Raw genomic sequence first — 19832 nt, 5'->3', positions numbered from 1 at the left:
GGCTCGCTCAGGGAGGCGAGTACGTGCCACGCCGCACACGCAGCTCTGCGGGGAGGGGGGGGTGCGTGCGTGTGTGTGTGCGCCCGCCCGGCGCACCCCGCGCTACCGGGACGCCCCGGTGCCGCGCCGAGCCCGGCCCCGCCGCGCCCGTGCCGGGGCGGGGCGGTGGGAGGGGGCCGGCCGCCGGGCTGTCGCGCAGCGGGGCGGCGGGCGCAGAGCGCGACGGGCAGGGCAGGGAGCGCACAGCACCGCGCCGCGCCGGCCGCTCCATGACCCGCCACGGGGGGGCCGGGCGCTGCGCTCCCTCCCCGCCACGGAGCCGCCGCGCCGCCGGTGCCGGGATGTGAGTTGCGGCGGGCGGGCAGGCGGACGGCAGCCGGCGGGTGAGCGGGGCGGGGCGGCGCGGCGCGGGGCCGGGGCCGCTGTGCTCGGGGCGCTGCCCGCGGGAGGAGCCCGGCTGCGGGCCGGGGGTGGCAGCCCGGGAGGGGGATTAGGCGGGATGTAGGGCGGGACGGGGGGGCCGGGGGCCGCGGGCAGGGCGGAGGAGTTCGGAGACGGGATGGGGACGGAGAGCGGGGGCAGGCGGGGGTGGGAGAGACTGGAGAGAGAAACCGGAGAGAGAAACGAGCGAGGGGACAAAAGAGAGGAGGCTGGAGCGGGACAGACTTCTTGCGGGAGGAGGAGAGGGAGGCTGCAGGCGGGTTAAGGGGAGAGCGGAGCGGGGTCGGCTGCGTACCGGGCTGCGGGGAGGGGGCCGCCCGGCTTCCCCCCGGCTCCGGTGCCTGCAGCAGCACCCGCTGCCCGGCGGGGGGGCTGGGGGCAGCGGGGGGGTCCGGCCGGGGGGCACAGCCGCTCCTTGGTCCCCCCTGCTGTGGGGGGGGCGCCGGGCGCAGTGCAGCGCCGCGGCAGCGTTCTCTCTGGCGAGTGAGAAGCCCCGTCCGTCGCTGCGGTACCCCTCCCCGAAGCCCGGCAGCGAGAGGGTTTAGCACTCCGGTGAAGCCTTTGTTTGCACCTGAGCCGAGGTTTATCCCCGCGCTAACAGGATTGCCCGCGGGCTGGGCCGAAACCCCGCGGCTGGTCATCACGGCGGCGGTGCGGGGTGCCGGTGCCGCGCCTGCCGCTAGACCGGCAGTGAGTGACGGTGCCGAGGTGTTCTCTCGCTGCATCGGAAGAAATCGGGTGAAGGAAGCCCGTCTGTCGCGAGGCTGTGACATGAGTAGAAACAGTCTGAGAATTAGCAAAGAACAGAAAAACATTGATTGCTACCATTGATTGCTGTCAGTAGTGTAATGGACGTCAGGCGTTACAGCCAGAAGTACCCAGGCACAGGCGATACACAGAATCTGAATTCTGAAGGGAATTGCGAGCGCCTAGAACACCAGGAAGGTCCTACCATGCTATGTTCAGCATTGCAAAGTATTTCTAAATGAAAGCAGTACTTTTTCTATGTGTCATTTGTGGAGTGGTGTCTTGATTTCTGTGGCCATCAGGCGTCAGGTAGCACAATGTGTATTCTGACGCAGGGGATGTCTAAATCACTGCTGTATTTTTGCATACAAAGCACAATTGCACTATTAATTATTATTCTGGAACCACATCTTTTCAGTGGTCTGATCTCGGCTTGGCTGCTGTGCTCTGTTATCAGTCCTGAAGCTCATTCTTCAGGTCTGATCAGAAGGAGCTGGCAGAGATCCCGTGTTGTGATTAATTCCTCGCTCACTAGCATCTCTCCACAACACTTCGTGGTGGGGACAGCTTTCTTTCAGAAATTGTACAGTGAGCCCATCTTCTGCCTGTGTATGGCAGAGCAGGTTACTATTTGTGCCACTATTTCTTTTATTTACTAGATTGCATCCAATCACAGAGAAGAAAAACATCTTCCTGTACCAGCTGGTGAACATTAGGGCTCTGAAAAGGGGAACAGATAATACATCTAACCATGAATAGCCTAACCTTAAGTCTTTGCACGGTTACAGATTTGTTCTTTATGTATATTCTCTAGCAGCATACAGCAGTATCTTTTTGACCAGATAAGAGATATTTGCAGTCTTGTGTAGGAAGAGTGTAGCTATTGAAAGCCTCAATGTTTTTTAACCATGACAACTTTTTGATGACAATTGAAATTTTTCTGTTTCTGCTTAGTTGCTTGTAATTGTACTTCATACCGGCTGGGGCAGCTTTGTGCCTGCCATTTCTGTAGCGATTCTACACCAGATAACGTAGGGGACTTAACTCTGTTGAAAGTGGAATTATGACTGTTATCATTTAGAGCAGATTTTGGACAAAAAATTGAGGACTGGACTTGCAAACAGTCCTGCCAATTATTTGCTGCTTTTGCCTGAAATGTCTAAGGCTTACTGATTCATTTTAAATGCTTGTGATTGCTCTGGGCTCAGGTATGTTGGCTTAAGTACTTGTAATGAAATATGATTTTGGAGGGGAATCTGAGGACAAAAAAACTAAGTCTCAAGTTGATTTCCTTCTGTATGAATGGTTCCATTCAGCTGTGCAGGGGATATATCGGCGCCACTTAGTGTATCTGTGCTGGAATGTTTCTGTGACGTTTCTGTATTACTGTTGTTGTAGCTCTCTGGTAATAGCAGAAATGAAGTGCCAGTCAAGCAGCGTTATTGTTACTACTGTGAGGTTGCATAACTTTGCTAAGAGCTAATCTAGGCATAAAGAGGTAAAAATATTATTCCTCTGCAGTTACTGATTTAGGTAACTACTGGGGATAATGTGCAGACAGAAGATTTTACTACAGAATCTCGAGAGACACAGGACTCTGTCATTCCACCCACAGCACAGGCTTGAGGAAGACACTATTCTGATAAAAAAATCCCATATTGATATACTTCTCTTTGCCAAAACAACTTTTCTGAGAAAAAGACTTTCTAGTTTTCCCTTAAATTTATTGAATCTATGGTTTCGTCTAAAGCTGTGGTATTCCCTCGCCAACCCTGTATGTTGTAATGCAGTATTTTCTCGTGTCTGTACAGTTGTCTGAGTTCAGTGCTGAGTACCGGTGCTGGAAAGATGATTTGGGCTGGTATCGTCATGGGGGCTGATTATTAACGTTGCCGGTTTTTACCTAGTCAGGCAGAAATACATAGTAAATAGGTTGTAAACATGGCTATATTGATAGCAGTAGTGAGGAAACGATTCCTCGTTTGGAGGTTTCGAGCCCTGCTTGCAAGCTTTGACGTGGACAGGGTCTGCTGTTTAGCGAGACTTACTGACATTTGTCAGGAATATGATTTTGCACCAAGAATATCTGTCAGCAGTCCTAGAGATTTCTTGGTCAATCCTATAGCTCTCTAGGAGCTAAGAGAACCACAGTTTATCTCCATCAGCTCTTCCAAAGGTCGTTTCACAAATGGAAGTAAGTTGGGAAAACTCTTGAGTTGAACATCTCTGAATTTTTGAACATATATTTCGGCTGAATTCTCAAAATATATTTTGTCACAGCTTAATTCCCCCTGCCAGAAGAAGTTTCCAAAAGAAACCACTTCTTTGTGGAGGGGGAAATGCTCAAAATTCATTAACCCTCCCTTCCCCCCTCCAAAACACTTCCAAATAGGAAGAGGAAACAAATGATGGGCTGACAATATGACTGCTTACCCATGCAGCACAATCTCCATGGTAACAGACTGTCCTAGAATAGCTCAATCACATGAGGGTTACATGACATGAATAAAGTAACCAGAAAACTGGAAAAAAATCTTAGAACTGGAGATACTTGCACTTAATTCATTACCCCCCAGGTCTTTGGAGAGTAGCTAATAAACAAAGCTAGTATTGAAACCAGCTTAGTACATGCCTATCATAATTTGTAAGTGATAGGATAGTGGAAAATTAACATGATCCTCACTTCAGGGCTCTTTATTGTCTCCAGTTTCGGAGACATTTAGAATGAATTTTGAATAATTTTCCACATGACCTCCTGCTTCTTGAAATTGGTACCAGTGGTTTGCAGTATTGCCTTAGTAGATCCTAGTGGGTTTCCTCCCTTTGTATCAGCAGGCACTGGCCATTTCACACTTTTTAGGACATTTCGGATATTCTAAAGAGTAAATGCCCTAGTTGAAGTAGGGACTGCCTATGCACAGAAGGAATTGCAAAATTACCTTCAGAATGTTTCCTTCTAGTTAATTATGTACTCATAGGGCAAGGAGATTTATTGAGCGTAACCATATTCAATACAAATATGAATATATTTCACTGATGATTAGTTTTCCGTCTGTGAAGTCAGTGTTTTTAGCAGAAGTGTTGTGACAGTCATTGAGAAACCTGTTCTACAATCAGATATAAACAAGTAAATATTCTACCAATTCGCCATAAAGTAAATTACAGCTAGGTAGAAAAAAATCGTTAGTCATTAGCTGCAGGTCATTGCATCATTAGAACAGTGTAGCCCTTTCAATAGTGCAAGGATACTGTAATTTCTATGGGCAGGCAACGATCATCGATTACCCTTTTCCTGTTTGTCCAGTTCCAGATCCCATTATTTGTCACAGTTTCCACCTCTGAGATGACGTTTTGTAATAAGCCTTTGTGTCTGTTGTGTGAATGAAGACCATAAAGTCATTACGCATTTATATTAGCACATTTGTTGTCCTGGTGCCTCTAATAGGAAACACCATAATTTCCATCATCTGTCTCCTGGCAGAGGCTGAAAATGGGCATTGGTCATTACTCAGTGAAAAGGGAATGAACATTAGTTTGAAGAGCAAGATCCTCGAGATTTAACTTTGGTCGTTATGTGACTGTCATGCAGAGGAAGAAACCCTGTAGTTCTCAGCTGTAAGAGACGCTGTGCAGTTCCGGACAGTCTGTGTAAAAAGTTTTTGTATTGGTTATGGCTGATCATGTTCAATACAACAACATTGCACCGTTACTTTAAACCATTTTCAACTCTTATTAAGCTTTTTGATGTTTTCATTACATGTATTTCTGATTTATGAAATGTCTTTAGATGGGTAGTCATTCAGGGCTGTTTGTCTACCTTGCAAAAACTACCGGTAGTTTGTCTGCTTCTCGCTTTATGCCTGAAACGTCACGTGAGCGAGATGGCTAACCTTATTGCCTCTTTAGATGGTGCTTTTCTATGGTCGCACCACACCAAGGGGAGCCTTACTCTGAACGTTTTCATGCAAGTGAAGGTTAAGAGCGTCAGGTTTCATAGCTGGTGCCTGGGTGTTTGCTGCAGACTGCCCTTACAGGGCAGCTGTCGCTGGGGCAGACTGTTCGTTTAAAGGTTACATTTTTAACAATCTCCTTTGTCCTGCTTTGCTTAATAAAAGCAAATGCCATAACATGTATCTTTTTAAAGCCTGTAACCCTGTTCTTCCTAAAGCTGAAGCTGGGATTCGTCCAGGCTTTTTTTTGGTCCCGCAGGTGGAGCGGGACGTGTTGTGTTCCTGGCGCATTTACCCTTGTTCACTCCGGAGCGGGGAAAGTGATGCTCTGTTTTTTTTTGTTTGTTTCCTCTGAATGGCTTTGGACTCGCTAAGAAGCACAGTGAGTCATTCATTTTTGATTAGTTGATTGATGACACTGCATGTGTGCACCATTGTTACAGAATATGGGCTTGCTCTGGCCAACTATTCCGATTTGCAAATGCAGTCTGATACCTGGGTTTTGGAAGAGGGTGGAAGGAGTGAATGTTATAACTGCCTATTGATCGACTATGAAAACAAGATTTTCCTTTTAAAAAAAAGTACAATGTTTATTTTCCTGGGACTGCTCTATCATAAAAAAAAAAAAAAAAAAAAGTGGTTTTGACTCTGCCTTTATTCCAGTAAAAGGAGCAAGACTGTGAAACAGTCAAGTCCTGATACAACTTACACTTGCATCAGGCCCAGTGCAATTTACAGATACTTTAAGCACCTGAATTTGAATAATAAGGTATTGTAGATAACGTATTATTTTGCAACAGGATACGTAATTTCTTCTGGTTGTTTAGGATAAACAACCAGATCCTAAAATTCTTTAGGATATTTGCTGGTTCAGTGTTTGGAAATGTTTTCAATCTGTGCAAACACAGAAATGAGTCAGTTTGCATGCGGAGTACAACAGGCAAAAGCAGCTTTCTGGGAGGGCTGCAGAGGGGACTGGGGTGGGCTATGCCAGCTGCAAATCCAGCGCAAAAACCCAGTAAACATAGGCTGCTGAAACAAGCTGCGCTTCCAATTGCTGTGAAATCCTCCAAAGTGAACTGTAGCTAAACAATTCAATATTTTGTTGTTTCAGACAGAAAAATGAAAACCTACCCAGCCATTGGTTTCTTCCTCCTCTTCGTGATCAGCTATGGCTCTTCTGAAAACTCAAGTACGTCTAGAGGGTGCGGACTGGATCTCCTCCCTCAGTACGTGTACCTGTGTGACCTGGATGCCATTTGGGGAATAGTCGTGGAGGCAGTGGCAGGGGCAGGTGTGCTGACCACGTTGCTGCTGATGCTGATCTTGCTGGTGAGGCTGCCCTTCATCAAGGACAAGGAGAAGAAGAGTCCCCTGGGAATGCATTTCCTCTTTCTTTTTGGGACTCTCGGACTGTTTGGGCTGACGTTTGCTTTCATCATACAAGAAGATGAAACGGTGTGCTCCACCCGAAGATTTCTGTGGGGAGTTATCTTTGCTTTGTGCTTCTCATGCTTGCTAGCTCAAGCCTGGAGACTTCGCAGACTAGTTCAGCATGGGAAGAGTCCACCTGGCTGGCATCTAGCTGGTGTGGCAATCTGCCTCATGCTCGTTCAGGTCATCATTGCAACCGAGTGGTTAATACTGACAATTGTCAGAGATAACAAGTTGGCCTGCAGCTACGAACCAATGGATTTTGCTATGGCTTTGATTTATGTTATGTTCCTGATGGTATTTACCATGGGATTTTCTCTTTTCACTCTCTGTGGGAAGTTTAAGAAATGGAAGAAAAATGGAGTATGCCTCATCATAACACTTTTTTTTTCCGTTCTGATTTGGGTAGCCTGGATGACTATGTACCTCTTTGGTAATGCTGAGCTAAAGAGAAGAGACAAATGGAGTGATCCCACTCTTGCTATTGCACTGGTGTCCAGTGGTTGGGTGTTTGTTATTTTTCATGCCATCCCAGAGGTCCACTGTACCATCCTTCCATCGCAGCAGGAAAACACTCCCAATTATTTTGATACTTCGCAGCCCAGGATGCGTGAAACTGCTTTTGAGGAAGATATACAGCTTCCTCGGAGCTACATGGAAAATAAAGCCTTTTCAATGGATGAGCATAATGCAGGTAAGAATTTACTGTAGAGGACTATATTTTTCTGTAGTTGCCAAGAAAATAATCTGTATGAGACATTTTTCAGGTGTTCAAAATGAGTTATTACAAATGCCGTATTTTTGACACTACATATTTTTCCCTTTTACAGTTTTTATTAAGATATCACCTATTGGGTGGAAAAATGGAAAAAATGCAATACAGAAAAAACATCTTTGGTTAAAATGATTCTTCTGCATGTTGTCTTTTCACTGAAAAATGGAACAATTTCAAATGCAAAGCCAACACTGAAAGCCAAAAAAAATTCACTGTGGCAAAATAGCCTTTACTCTAAAATAGTTTAAATGATATTTTTTGTCATTATTAGTTAACAACATTTAATATGAAGTATTTTCAAAAAACCCAAGAAAATAATCAAGTGCTCTGTGTTACAAAATGCTCAGCCTCTTGAGCAGCAAAATAATTAATATTAATTATATTCCTATTAAAATGGGCTTCATGTCACTTTGTGACACTGGGGGGGGGAAGAATGCAAAGTGGCACGTAGCCAAGTTCAAAGATGGTCTTTGTTCTGACAGCTTTATCGTCTGAACAGAGTGTGCGTAGATCGAGGTTGCCAGGTAATGGTTGCTTTCCTTGTCATAGCAGCTTGGTGCCATAGCACAATGTGTGAGGACTCGTCATTAAAATCTGCAGTGAAAATGTTCTTGAGCGATTACTGAAAGGGCCAGCCACAGCTGTTCGCTGGAGAGATCCAGACCATTGCCGAGCGTCTAACCCGTACCGGGAAACGCACAGGGATCCTGTGCGGCCAGCGACCGCGAGCACCAGCCCGCTGGTGCTCTGTAGGGCCGGTCGCGGTCTGGTGCTGTCCCACAGCTGGAGTGAGGGTTTCAGCACTGGGCCAACTGCGGTTTAGTCGCTGTAATTGAGAAGAGGGCTTTGGTATCCCAGCCAATTGCTGCCACATTGCTTTGGCAGCCCCCAAAAGAAGGCTTGGGGCGTGTTGTCCAGGCACTTCGCCTTCCCGCTCATCTTCATGTAACTTTGATTTCCTCTGGGTTTGATGTTTCCTCTGGACACAGCCCAGATGTGAGGAAGATACCACTCTTGTTTGTCACAGTGTTGGGTCAGGAAGGCCTTTTCCTCCGTAAGTGTTTTAGCAGGAACTTGAAAGGTCTCCTAGTATGAAAGCTTTGAACAGAAAGGAGTTAAGATCCTGTGAGTGTATACCAAACGCAGAGGTAAAAAACTCAAAAAATCACAGGGATAGAAGAATGGTTGTTTATTACTAACATTACAGAGCAGCAGAGGCAACTTCACGATGGACTGTAAAAGCGCTCATCTTTTTTTTTTTTTTAAATTATTTTTTACTGTCCTCCATCTCCAAAAAATTAGTTTCATAGTAAGATAACTGCAGTGACTTTGGTGGAGCTATTTCTGTCTGAGGCAGATCTAAGAACAAAATTGGATCTTTCACTCTGTATTGTTCCCGTTCATGCATACATTTTAAAAAAGAACTGTAAGCTCCCTTTTGATCTAATCATTCAGTGATAAAGTTTTTTAGTGAAATGGATAGATATATGATAGCTATAAAATCATTATAGTGTCTGTTACAGTGCAGTTTATGTTCTTCTGTTTTAATCTGAATCTTACGCAGTACAATACAAAATAGATTTCCTTATCTGATGCTCTTATTAATATTTATCATAATAAATGCATGTCATTCCTATTCCTACGGCATGTGGGAGAAGGACACATACATTTTTAATAAATCAAAACAGATTCATTATTCCTTTGCAGTGGTTCTTTAAGTAAGGGCTTAGGACAACAGGCTTTGGAGACAAAACTGACTAGTATGGTGGAGATTAAAGCAAGTACAGGCAATAATATTCAAGTCACATACTATGGCTGCTGAAGCGTTAATTGAAGTCAGATCACTGTACTGACGGTTGGCAGTGGCTAAGCACCTGGAGTCTATTAGCAATTGGCTCTCTGCAGGTATGCAGAGAATGTTCTCTTTTATTCATCTAATTAACCTCAATTCAAGAATTCATCATTAAGAGTTCAGAAATTAAAGGAAGGGTACTTTCTTCAATTATAAGTAAGAATGATGTTTAAGAATTTAAGATCTACTAGTTGAAAAATTTTGGAAGACATGATAGCCAGAAAAAATCTCATAGTTCCCTGACTGTATTATTTGTTTCAGTTAGTTAGCTTTAAACAGAAAACATGCTTGGATAAACATATTTTTCCATTAATTCTTGTTATTTCCATTACTTGTATAAAGGAATTTAGTAATTTTGCCTTTCTTTATTTTTTTTTAAGATTTTAAGCAGGATTTGAAGAATCTGAACAACTCTTAAGCTACAGGTTCAAACAAACATGTGTTCTCCTAGTTTCTCTCCTTAGCAAAACGTCACCCCAAGTTATACATACCAACAAGAGCTGCTCTGTTCCAGGAATACCATTAAGCATTAGTAAAGCAAAACTATTTTAAAGGCAGTTATTTAAATATCATTTAAGCACCTTACTAATCTGGGATTTTAATATTCATATAAGTTGAAATAGCTACTTAAAAGAGTTATTTTCAATATTTAGTTATTTAGAAACCCTGGAAAGAGGCAACTTGAATGAGTCCTCAGTGTTCTCTGGAAGTGCAATGGGCGCTAGTAGGGCAGCTCCTGTGAGGCAAAGAGAATTTGCCTTATACATGAAAAATCTGGATATGAAATGTAGAGTGCTACATCTGTCAAGAAGCGCAAGCCTCAGCAGCGTTGGTACTCACTGAGTTTCATTTGATAACTTTTGGTGCTACAGGTCGCCCTCAGAGCCAATGCCTAAAAACAGTTAACAAAATGTAAATTTTGTGTGAAAAGGAGACTTTGACACGATGTTTGCTCAAGCCTTCTTGGCACTGTTTTATTTTTTTACCTATACATCCTCTACACAAGTAGATGTACTTAATAGTAATAGAAAAAGTACAAGGAAAAATGCTAAGACTGGTATGAGAAAAAATTCCAAAGTGAGTATTTTGTCCACAAGCTTTGTCTCTGATTCTCACATTAAAAGATTTTTAGACTTCTTGCAATAATAGGGAAGGAAAATTTAGCCACATGAAATTGAATTTACTGGCTCTTTAAGATAACTCTAAAATCACCATGGAAATCTTGTGTAAATATTTTGTGTAAATGTGTAAATATTTTAATGATAGTATGCATTAGAAAGAGATTTGTTTTTTTCTTTATGTGTACTAGCAAATACCAGTGCAATCATTTGTGTTTAACACACAATAAGAAGCCAGTCTACAAAGAAAGAATACTACTGACCCTGAGGTAGTTAAATATAAAATAAAAATTACATAATTCTAGTATAGGCATTTTCATCTTTTGTTCTTCCAGTGTTCTGCAAAAATACCTAATTTTTAAATATAGAACAAGTGAGCGTCTCTGTATCTGAAATCAGCAGCTGAGCATTTGCAGGGCTGGATTTCTAAGTATCTGTGCTAAATCAATACTGTTCTTCATGGGTGTGCACAACTCCCAAAGAGAGGAGTAGCAGTGGACAGAGGACAGCATATGGCAGGAGGATCCATTTAACTCTTGTTCCACACAGTGCAACTGTATTAAATCCTGGCTTCGTTAAAGTCCCTGCTGAAATTCGTGTGAACTTTAGCTCATTCACAATTTCAGCCAGAGGGTGTAGAATTGTAATTTGAATTAAACATAAGAGAAATTCTTGCCCCAGGTGCCCGAACTAGGCATGTTTCTGTTTACCAGCTCGCAGATGAGCATTGCCTGTTGTAACCACCCAAGTCGTGTGGATAAAAGAGCTCTGTTCCCTGGCCGCATCTGAAGTCAGGGAAGCTGTTATTTACCCCCGAAGTAAAAAGAGAGTTTGTGTGTGCCAGTCCCCTGGACTGGTTTGGAGAGAAAGAAGTGTATCCCTAACTGTGCATATCTCTCATTCAGAACATACATCTTGAATCCAAACTTGTGCTAAAATTAGTGGAGAGACTGATGTATTTCTGGTGTAAACATTGAGAAGGACAATCAGTGTCTTCTCTTTTGCTTCAGTTAATTGCCATGTTTAAGCTATTCAAAAGCAATATTTACTTCATATTTCTAGTTTCTCAGAGTAAATGTAATCTGAAACATCTGGAAAATCCTTATACGCTAGTCACGCTGAAGTAATGCTCAGGGGGGTTGTGAGCATGCTTACTGGCTCGAGCAATGTTTTGGATCCCTGTCCTCTGAATTTGATAGAAAGCAAAACATAATATCATTTGACTTAACCCCACAGTATCCAGACCAATACAGTAAGCACTTTGCAAAATACATTGTGCAAGATAAATCAAAAATTCAGTGACTGAAGACATTTAACTCCTACTGAAATGAGACTAAGCAAACTTAAAAAATTTTGTTCCAATAAATTTTTTCCCATTCCACAGCAAACTGTTAATTTTATGTAAAACTGATTCTTCTGAGATCCATCCCCAACTAGGTAAGAAAAACTGCTTCAAATGCAATGTGAAAACTGGTATGGCAGCAGAAAAGTTAAAAATCAATGGCACAGTTACCAATAGCTAAACTGGAAGTAAGGTATTGTTATGATTTCAAAGGAGGTGCACAGCATTACTTGTGTCCCTAAGAACGATCTCTCTGTTCTAAACACAGCACTAAGAACGGCAGGATTTCGAAACGGCAGTTTGGGAAGCCGACCTAGCGCTCCTTTTAGAAGCAATGTTTATCAGCCAACTGAGATGGCAGTTGTGCTAAATGGTGGGACTGTAAGTATCAAAATGTGATGTTTTAAGAAATCTTTGATATGCACTGATATATACAACCACTACTAACTGAAAAGCCTGCTTTTAGCTTACTCACAGCAGGGGGGGGAAGCTATAAATGAAAATTCGGGCAGCAAGTATGCATGTAATGCTTCCCTTCCCTCTAGAAAAGATGTTGTTACAAAGTATTTTGCATTTCTTTACTTGGCCATTCACATTTTGCAGGCAGCTTCTGTGAACCAAGTTATTTGGTGACACCACATATTCAATGGCCCTTTCAAATTAAATTTGTATTAAGGTATTTAACATAAGTATTAAGAGACACAATTTCTAACCCGATTTTTTTTCAAGATGCTGTGAGTCACGCAAATGTTTACAGGCCAGTACATTACTTCAATGAATCATTGTTGCAGATAGCGGTGGTCTCTCACCTGTCTTCCATTTTCTTGTAAAATGTATGCAATTCTTTGTAAGTTGCAGATGTGTACGTCTCTGGGAAGGGGAATCATAAAGAGGAATATAGAATATTTTAATGTTAATAGCATTGATTTTTCTTTGTGAGACAATAGTTTGGCATGCCATTCTTTGATAGACCTGTTTTTCTGCAGCCTGTATTTTATAAGAGTGGCGTAGTGATGCCAAACAGACTTTCTAAATGTTTTTCACATAATGTGTAATTTGCACTTGAAGACATTTCATATAGCAGGCATACTGTTGAAAAAGGATTTCCATCCCCATATTTTTCATGCATACTTACATGCTTCTTAAAAATCTACCCATGAGCCAGTTTATACCCATGTGAGTTGGGTTTTCTTTATTTTGAATCATGAGCTGATTCCATAACTCAACCTTGACATTTGAAACCAAATAATGCTATGTGATTGCTGGTCTCTTTTTGGTTTTAAAGAAGGAACGTTTTGGTCGATTTTAGTGAACGAGAGGGGCTAGATACACAGGAGAATCCTTGTGGGTAAAACAGCGGGAAACACATCAACGGGAATAAAATGGCAAGGCTTGTGCCTCACTGTAGTAATGAATAGCATCCTTTTGATGCTTGGATTCATCTATGCCTACGTCTTCTGATACCAGATGATGCTGCTCGGGCAAAAGGCAGTTAAGGATGAGAAGCTGGAGAATTTGTTTGGAGGGGTTTTTTTTGTTTGCTTTGTTTTGAGGTGGATACAAGCTTACTGGAGAACATCAGATAGTGAAATGAGAGATTAATGTGTATATATTGTCATGGTTTTTACAGAGAGTGCAATGTGCTGTATGGGTGGAAGATGAGTTTCCTTGTATCACTTTGCTCCGGAAATACTGTCTGGAAAGCTGTCGTGTACAAGTAGCATGATAACACTGATTTTTGAACAGACTAGTTCTCTCAGTTATGGGTTTACTATCCTTATTTCCAGATACCAACTGCTCCGCCAAGTTACACTGGACGACACCTCTGGTGAAAGGCTGTAGGCTGTAGAGAATAAGAATCCTTGTTGCAGATGTTGTTCCCTGGCAGTGTGTCTTTGAGGGAGGAATCCAGAACAGCACCAGAACAAAGCACCAAAACATCCAGGAGCTTTCGAAATCCTGCAGAGGATTTTGTCTAAGTGTGAACACCATTGAACTGATAATTGCAAAAACAAAATTGTAAAACTGAAGCTGAATCTAATTTAAAATAGAAGTAGGCACACCTTAAATTGGTAGAGGGGAATATTGTATCCTGAAATGTAAGATATTCTCGTCTGTAACTAGTGTGTGAGGCAAGCCTTTTTTTGTCGGTTGCCAGCTGCTTGCAAAACACCCTCCTCTCACCTAAACTTCATTCATGTTGCCACAAGAGATTGCCACTAGCGTGAAAACATGCAGGGCTTCTTTCTGTTTTTCTGCTTTCCCCTTCATTTCAAACGTCATGAAAAGCACCTTGTTTGCTCCATTATCTAGCTGTACTGTGCAGTCATGCCAGCATCGTGTGTAGTTAAGCACTGTCACTCTGTGGCAACGACATTACCATTACACTGTGGGCTGGTACTCTTCTCTTTAAAAAGCTGGTGTAGGAGATGCGGTTCTGGAGGGGTGAAAGGTCTATGCGTGTTTCATGTGAGTTACAGAGCTTCTTGAGGCAGAGGGGAAAAGCGTAGGTCCGGCACAGCGGCAGATCTCCTGGGCTGCATGGGATCGATTCCCCGGTGCTCCAGGCACGAGCCGAGAGCTGCCTGCTCTCACGTCTCCTGCAGACGAAGCCATTGAGCGACGCTTTGGAGGGATACACTTTTGCCTAGACTTAGCTGGGGAGAGAACGTGACTCGAGTTTGTCAGGAGTTGGTTCATTGTGACGGTGGATTGAAGGCAAGCCCCGGTACTGCCCAGCCAGCCGGTTCTGCTGGGCTGAGGCGGGCAAGCCGGGGAGCGGTGGCAGCGGGGAGGGCCGAGCACCTTGCAGGAGGAACGCAGCAGCAGATGGTGTCCATGCCTCCCCTGCTAAGCCCTCGTCGTAGGAGTAGTTCCCTTGACGGCAGTTGTTTGTGCATTTAAATGTGGTTGTGCATTTTGGTGTCTAGCTAGTAGAATCTCCGTGCTGGAGGTGGTTTGTTGTTGTTTTAGGTTTTTCGAGGTGGTTTCTTCCCTACTCGTTCCCCTCCCCTCTGCTTTTTTGGGTTGATATAAGGCAGACTTTCTCAAAGCTTCGTGTCTTTGTTTTCTCCAGGTTATTTAAAAGGTTCCCATTGCCCATCGTTTGTGCCATGGTTTTTCATTAACTTTAAGCAATCATTCCTTGATTTAACATTTAATACATATCGGACATTGAAAACATCATTGTATCCTCACTGTTTGGCCAATGTTAATCTTAGCTTTCCTTGATACTAAAAGCTAATTGTTTTTACTTGAGGGCATAGGAAATGTATAACAATTAAACTTTGCATATGCTGTAATAAAAAAATATATTTTCAAACTAAAAAAATATAATGTACAAATAACAGAATAGCTTAGTAGCTTCACAGAAAGAAGTTACTTGCTGTATACTGCAGAAGAAAGACAAGCTTTTTATTTTTCAAGAGTCTTCCTGATTCTTCATGTACCTCCATTTCTACTGAATTAGGAACCTAGTCCTGCAGACCTGTACTCCCACGAGTAGTCCCATCAACATCAGTAGGTCTACATACAGGTACAGAGGCTGCAAGACCAGTCCCTAAGTATTGCACACAGATATATACGTATATATATATGGAATAAAATATATATTGCCGTTCTTGCCATGATCATCTTATAGGGTTTTATTTCAAAGCCCTTCTCTTTTCTGTTATGCATGAGTAAAGGAGCATGTTCGGTCCCCCCTGCCCTTCCCTCCTCAAGGCAAAGGAAGCATGTGCTTGTTTTACGGATTGCTTGTTTTATTTTGTAAGTAACTAGATGGCCTTAGTAACCAAGTAGGGTAGGGGTGGATATTGCATGCTATCCAGTGACTTAGGTATACATTTTGCTTGTTTTAAGAAAAGCTTTGATCAAGTAAGATAGTATTTAAGGTAATGATAGTTACCCAGAAGATGCATCATTTGGAATAATAAGCAACCTATTACCATCACTTGCCTGCAGAATTTTGCTTTTAAAAACAAATTAAAAAACCACAAATTCATAAAACTCTATTGTAAAAACATATAAGATGACCATGGCATAAATGGTAGGACAGCTTTCTTTTATAAATTTTATCATGCTACAACCAAGATTTATGAATTATAATACACATTTTACAGACCTTGGACAAAATCTGTACAAGATATAGTTATCTTAAGAAACATTTTTTCTTTTTCTAGATGTGATTGAATTGATAAATAGTTCCCAATCCTGCTCCTGATTAAGTTGTTTGGAATTTGAGGCCTTATGCAAAGATATGGCCAGATCCTACAAGTTCATGTGACTAATCTCACTGGGTTAGTTATGTGGGATATTCACGAAACTAAAAATCAGCAGGATTGGGTTTAATTTGTGGTGGTGAAGGTGTGGCAATAGATTAGGAGGGTCTTTATTTTCCAACTTTATACAATTAGTAATAAGCAACTTTTTTTTCTTTTTGTAAGTCACTAGTCTGTGATGAAAAATGCCCCAAATAAAACTGTAATCAAAGAAAGGCACCTTTATGTTAACTTATACTTTTGTTACAGGAAACAAGTTGTTTACTTTTGCATTTTATGAAAGTTATCTAGAATGTAGAGCATCTGTGAACAACGTAATAAGTAAGTAAGCACAAGCCTTTCGCAGCTGATTTAATTATAATTCGCTTTTATGCTATAAAAGCTACTGTGCTGTCCCTTGATGGTTATGTGCTCATGGCATTTCGATGCAGAAAAATCAAATCGTAAAGTATCTGAAAAAAACTGTTACTGAAACAAGATTTATAATAACTGGCTTTTGATCAATGGCTAGAAAAAACTTCAGAGCCATAGAGAGCCTGTCCTGCTTTCAGATGAGTAGAGAGCGTTTGACACTTGCCAGAAAATATGTAGCATCTCCAGAAGAACACTCTGAATACATACAGTTGTTTCTATAAAGGGCACATGAAATACTATAGAACTAGATGTTTCTCTTTTTAGTCTAAACATGGGCATCTTGGTTGGCTTTGTTTGAGCTTGATGCCTTGGGTCTAACCAAAGGCCATGCAAAAGGGAGCATTGTTAGCTTTTATAATGAAACAATTGGACTATTCTACTAACTTACAGGATTTTAAAGCAGGTGCTTTTTATTAACTGATGAGAGCTAAAGCTCACTTTTGATAGATAATATATATTTATTAAATGTATTAATGTGTGTTTTATAACGTACCCTTTTTTCCCGCTGATTGTTGCATACTGGTATCTTATTAAGTACATCTTTAAAGGATTTTCAAGACAATCAATGTGTACCATGATAACTGTACATAAATATACAAAACTACAAAGGTTGTAAAGCATGGGCAAATGTTTTATTTTCAAAATGCTGTTCTTAACGAGAATAAAGGCTTTACTATTTACTTACAATGTTTGTGTTAACTTGCTGTTAAAATCCACCTAAAATTTTTCCATTACAGTAAGCTAATGGTGCTACGGACCGCCTTGTCCTGTGGTGATACCATGGGTGCAATTCTGCAATGTAAGCTAAGTTAAACTAAGGGAAACTGGCTGCTAGAGGCTAGGGCCACATTCCCACATCTACCCTTAGCTCTGGCACCTATCAGACCTGTGATGAGCCTGTCAAGAAGCTGAGCAGCCAAACTCTTAACACTACAAGTGATATTTTTTTTGCCAGTTGGCTCAGCAGTTTCCTGTACTGGCTCAGTTGGTAGTGCTTGTGAAAAGGAGGGGATAGGGTCAGACAGCTGGGGTTGCAGGATGCAGGTTGAGAGTTTTTTCTTCAAAGGGTTTGATTTTCTGGATCTGGTGCAACAACCAGCACCACCAACCAGGAAAAAAACAAGCGTGGGTACTGGTATAACAGGGGAGGCAGTCTGTATAAGTGATGGAAGAAATCCACATTGAACCACAGCAAGAGCTACAGGGTGGCCGTGTTTTATCACGCTTTCATTCAAAACGACTAGACCTTTGTTTGATGTGTATGGAATTAGTAGCAGAACTGTGAATGTCTTCTAACTGTGAAATTATAAAGGCCTAAATAGGACTATGCTTGACAAGACTGAGGTTAAAAAAATAACGAGGGCTGCTCAGCAGGGGGCCCAGTCTGATTTTTATTCTGCTCACACCCTATGTAAGTACACATGCACAAGATCGCTGAAATGCTATCACAGTGATCTTAATTTTACACTTTCTCAGCACATGTGCTAAGTAGTGACAAAAGGGCCTTTGACTTTCTCCCAGTGCAGAAATGCAGAGCAACCCTAGCTCTCACTGCCTTCAGTTGGAATTGCAGAGACACAGAGTTTCTGAAAATTAGACCATTTATGAACAGAGGACTCTGTGTATCACAGCTCTGCAGAAGCCAGTGAAGTTACTCCAGTTTAGACTAAATAAAGATTTTTGCCTTAGTTTTGACACTTGCTTACGTGTGAGTGTAACCCTATTTATTTCATCCAGTCTTGGCCCTGTCAGAAAAGCTTGCAAGTGAGCATTCAGGAACACAAGATAAACATGGACTCAAAATTTTTGGCTAAATGTGCACAATTTCATCTGTTCTAACAGAATTGTGCTCACTTACACTAGGACTGAATTTTGACTTGGCATGCTGGGTCTGGAGAAAATCTCCCTTTGATTCACAACACCTCACATGTAAAACTGTAATGCTAAGAGTGTTTCTAAATCAATGCCACGAAGTTTAGGCCATGAGCTCTGTGTTTTGTGATATCGGTGAGAAAACTAAAATTGAGATGTTGAACGATTTGGTGTATGTTCTTCTGAGTCTTCCAATTTGCTTCCCACTGGAACGATACAAAATAAAACATTAAATACTTGTGAAAACATCCACAGAAACAAAAAAACATCCATACTTCCACAGCAAATACTCTGTTGTTCAATAAATAAAAATTCCCCCACCCAACCCAAAAGACCTGTTTTTTCTATACATGGCATTTTCTTGTTTTGACACAGCTTCAGCACTCAGCTACTTGCACACAGTTCTCAGTGCCATCTGTGGGAGCTGTGCTGTGTAGCTGAGGGCAGAGTTGTTAGCTAGTAAGAACTTACTGCATTGTTCAAAAACAATGAAAGCAGCTCTTTGAGGTTTTTTGCTTTGAAGAATTCTCAATTAAAAAGTCAGTGATGAAATCATACTGTTCACCTAGTATATAAATATATTTTTGTTATTTAGGACAACAAGCAAGGTCAATAAAGAATAGTTTTTCTATGTCTCAGTGGAAAGAAGAATGTTATCCATGTGATTGCAAAGGGTCTGCCAAATGGGAAAAATTAGTCAAACAAAGAGCACAGGGTTGCTTGCTGGAGTAAACAATTCTAAATGAACAAAAGCGCTACATAAAAGTAAAATGTCCCACCCCCTAGTGAAAGCTGTTTTCAAAGCTCTGTATTCTTTCAGAGCGCTGTAATACAGATTAACCTAATGTTTTTCTTCTGCTGATACAACAGTCCAGTTCCTCAGTCTACTTCTCTGATTTCAGCGGTCATATTCTGTTCTTAGTATTTTCATATTTTACAAACTGTCTTTTAACTTATAAAGCTAAAAATCTGTTTTTCTACTCCCTGCACTTCAGACAATGCACCTGTACTGTACACCTCTCACATCAAGCAAGTTTGTTGGGAGATTTATGTATAAAAGTTATGCTAGAGGCAAAGAAGGCCAAATAAGACCAAAAAATCTCTTTTTACATGAACAATTTCGGGAGAGCTTAGTTACCCTTCCGAGGCATGCAACTGAAAACCAGCAACCAAAATCCTCTTGGTACACACCCGGAATACTGGGGTGCAACAGGCCCATGTGCTAATTTAAGGTGCTCAATGTGCTACCAACCTGGAAGATCTCGGCTCACAGAAAACATACACGAAAAGTGATGTATGAGGAGGAGGAGCACAGACAACACCTTAGAAACCCAACACATGACTGCAGTGGCAGGATACGCCCTGTGTTCTACACTGGTCAAGGCAATATGTGCCCAGTGCCTTGCTGGCACAAGACCCTTCTGCATTTTATGGTCTGTTTGTACAGCTGGTAAGGAGAAAAATCAGACTGGATTAAATATCCCAAGTGACTATGAATGTCCCACATAGAAAACACTAAATATTGTGTTGAATTTTATCTGTTACTCTGTCATGTGATAAGGCTGGCTCTTACAAATACTTCATATAAATTGCAACAAGTTCAAAAC

At 41.8% G+C, this 19832-nt stretch overlaps 2 protein-coding genes across 7 annotated transcripts in view; one reads left to right on the top strand and one right to left on the bottom strand.

Moving 5' to 3' along the window:
• Window positions 1–229: 229 nt before the first annotated feature.
• Window positions 230–17040, top strand: GPRC5B (G protein-coupled receptor class C group 5 member B). 3 transcript variants are annotated; one of them, XM_075436221.1, is made up of 4 exons: window positions 230–383; window positions 6253–7266; window positions 11928–12040; window positions 13447–17040. In XM_075436221.1, the coding sequence occupies exons 2-4, from the start codon at window positions 6261–6263 to the stop codon at window positions 13489–13491; spliced, it is 1164 nt and encodes a 387-aa protein (XP_075292336.1). In that variant the 5' UTR covers window positions 230–383; window positions 6253–6260; the 3' UTR covers window positions 13492–17040. The 3 variants fall into 3 exon arrangements, with proteins under 3 accessions (XP_075292336.1, XP_075292333.1, XP_075292335.1); XM_075436218.1 differs by having other exon boundaries at window positions 256–343; XM_075436220.1 differs by lacking the exon at window positions 230–383 and adding an exon at window positions 5420–5520.
• IQCK (IQ motif containing K) overlaps window positions 16964–19832 on the bottom strand; it is a 46977-nt gene continuing 44108 nt past the window's right edge. For all 4 annotated transcript variants that reach the window (XM_075436222.1, XM_075436223.1, XM_075436224.1 and 1 more), the window contains one exon: window positions 16964–18431. Coding sequence is in view for 1 of the 4 variants with exons in the window: in XM_075436223.1 (XP_075292338.1) it covers window positions 18370–18431 (62 nt within the window). In the remaining 3 variants the exon portion in view is untranslated. The remainder of the gene's footprint in view (window positions 18432–19832) is intronic.

Source organism: Opisthocomus hoazin, chromosome 15 (genome assembly GCF_030867145.1).
Source record: "Opisthocomus hoazin isolate bOpiHoa1 chromosome 15, bOpiHoa1.hap1, whole genome shotgun sequence".
In the NCBI taxonomy this organism is placed as follows: domain Eukaryota; kingdom Metazoa; phylum Chordata; class Aves; order Opisthocomiformes; family Opisthocomidae; genus Opisthocomus; species Opisthocomus hoazin.
The sequence above is the reverse complement of the archived record's forward strand: the minus strand, read 5'-3'. Positions and strand labels throughout refer to the sequence as shown.

What these genes read in the sequence shown, in the direction of transcription:
- GPRC5B (XM_075436221.1), top strand. Translation starts at nt 6,261, where the DNA reads ATGAAAACCTACCCAGCCATTGGTTTCTTCCTCCTCTTCGTGATCAGC. An exon ending in AATGGATGAGCATAATGCAG is followed by an intron (nt 7,267 to 11,927) that starts GTAAGAATTTAC and finishes TTCTAAACACAG; the next exon opens with CACTAAGAACGGCAGGATTT. An exon ending in TTGTGCTAAATGGTGGGACT is followed by an intron (nt 12,041 to 13,446) that starts GTAAGTATCAAA and finishes CCTTATTTCCAG; the next exon opens with ATACCAACTGCTCCGCCAAG.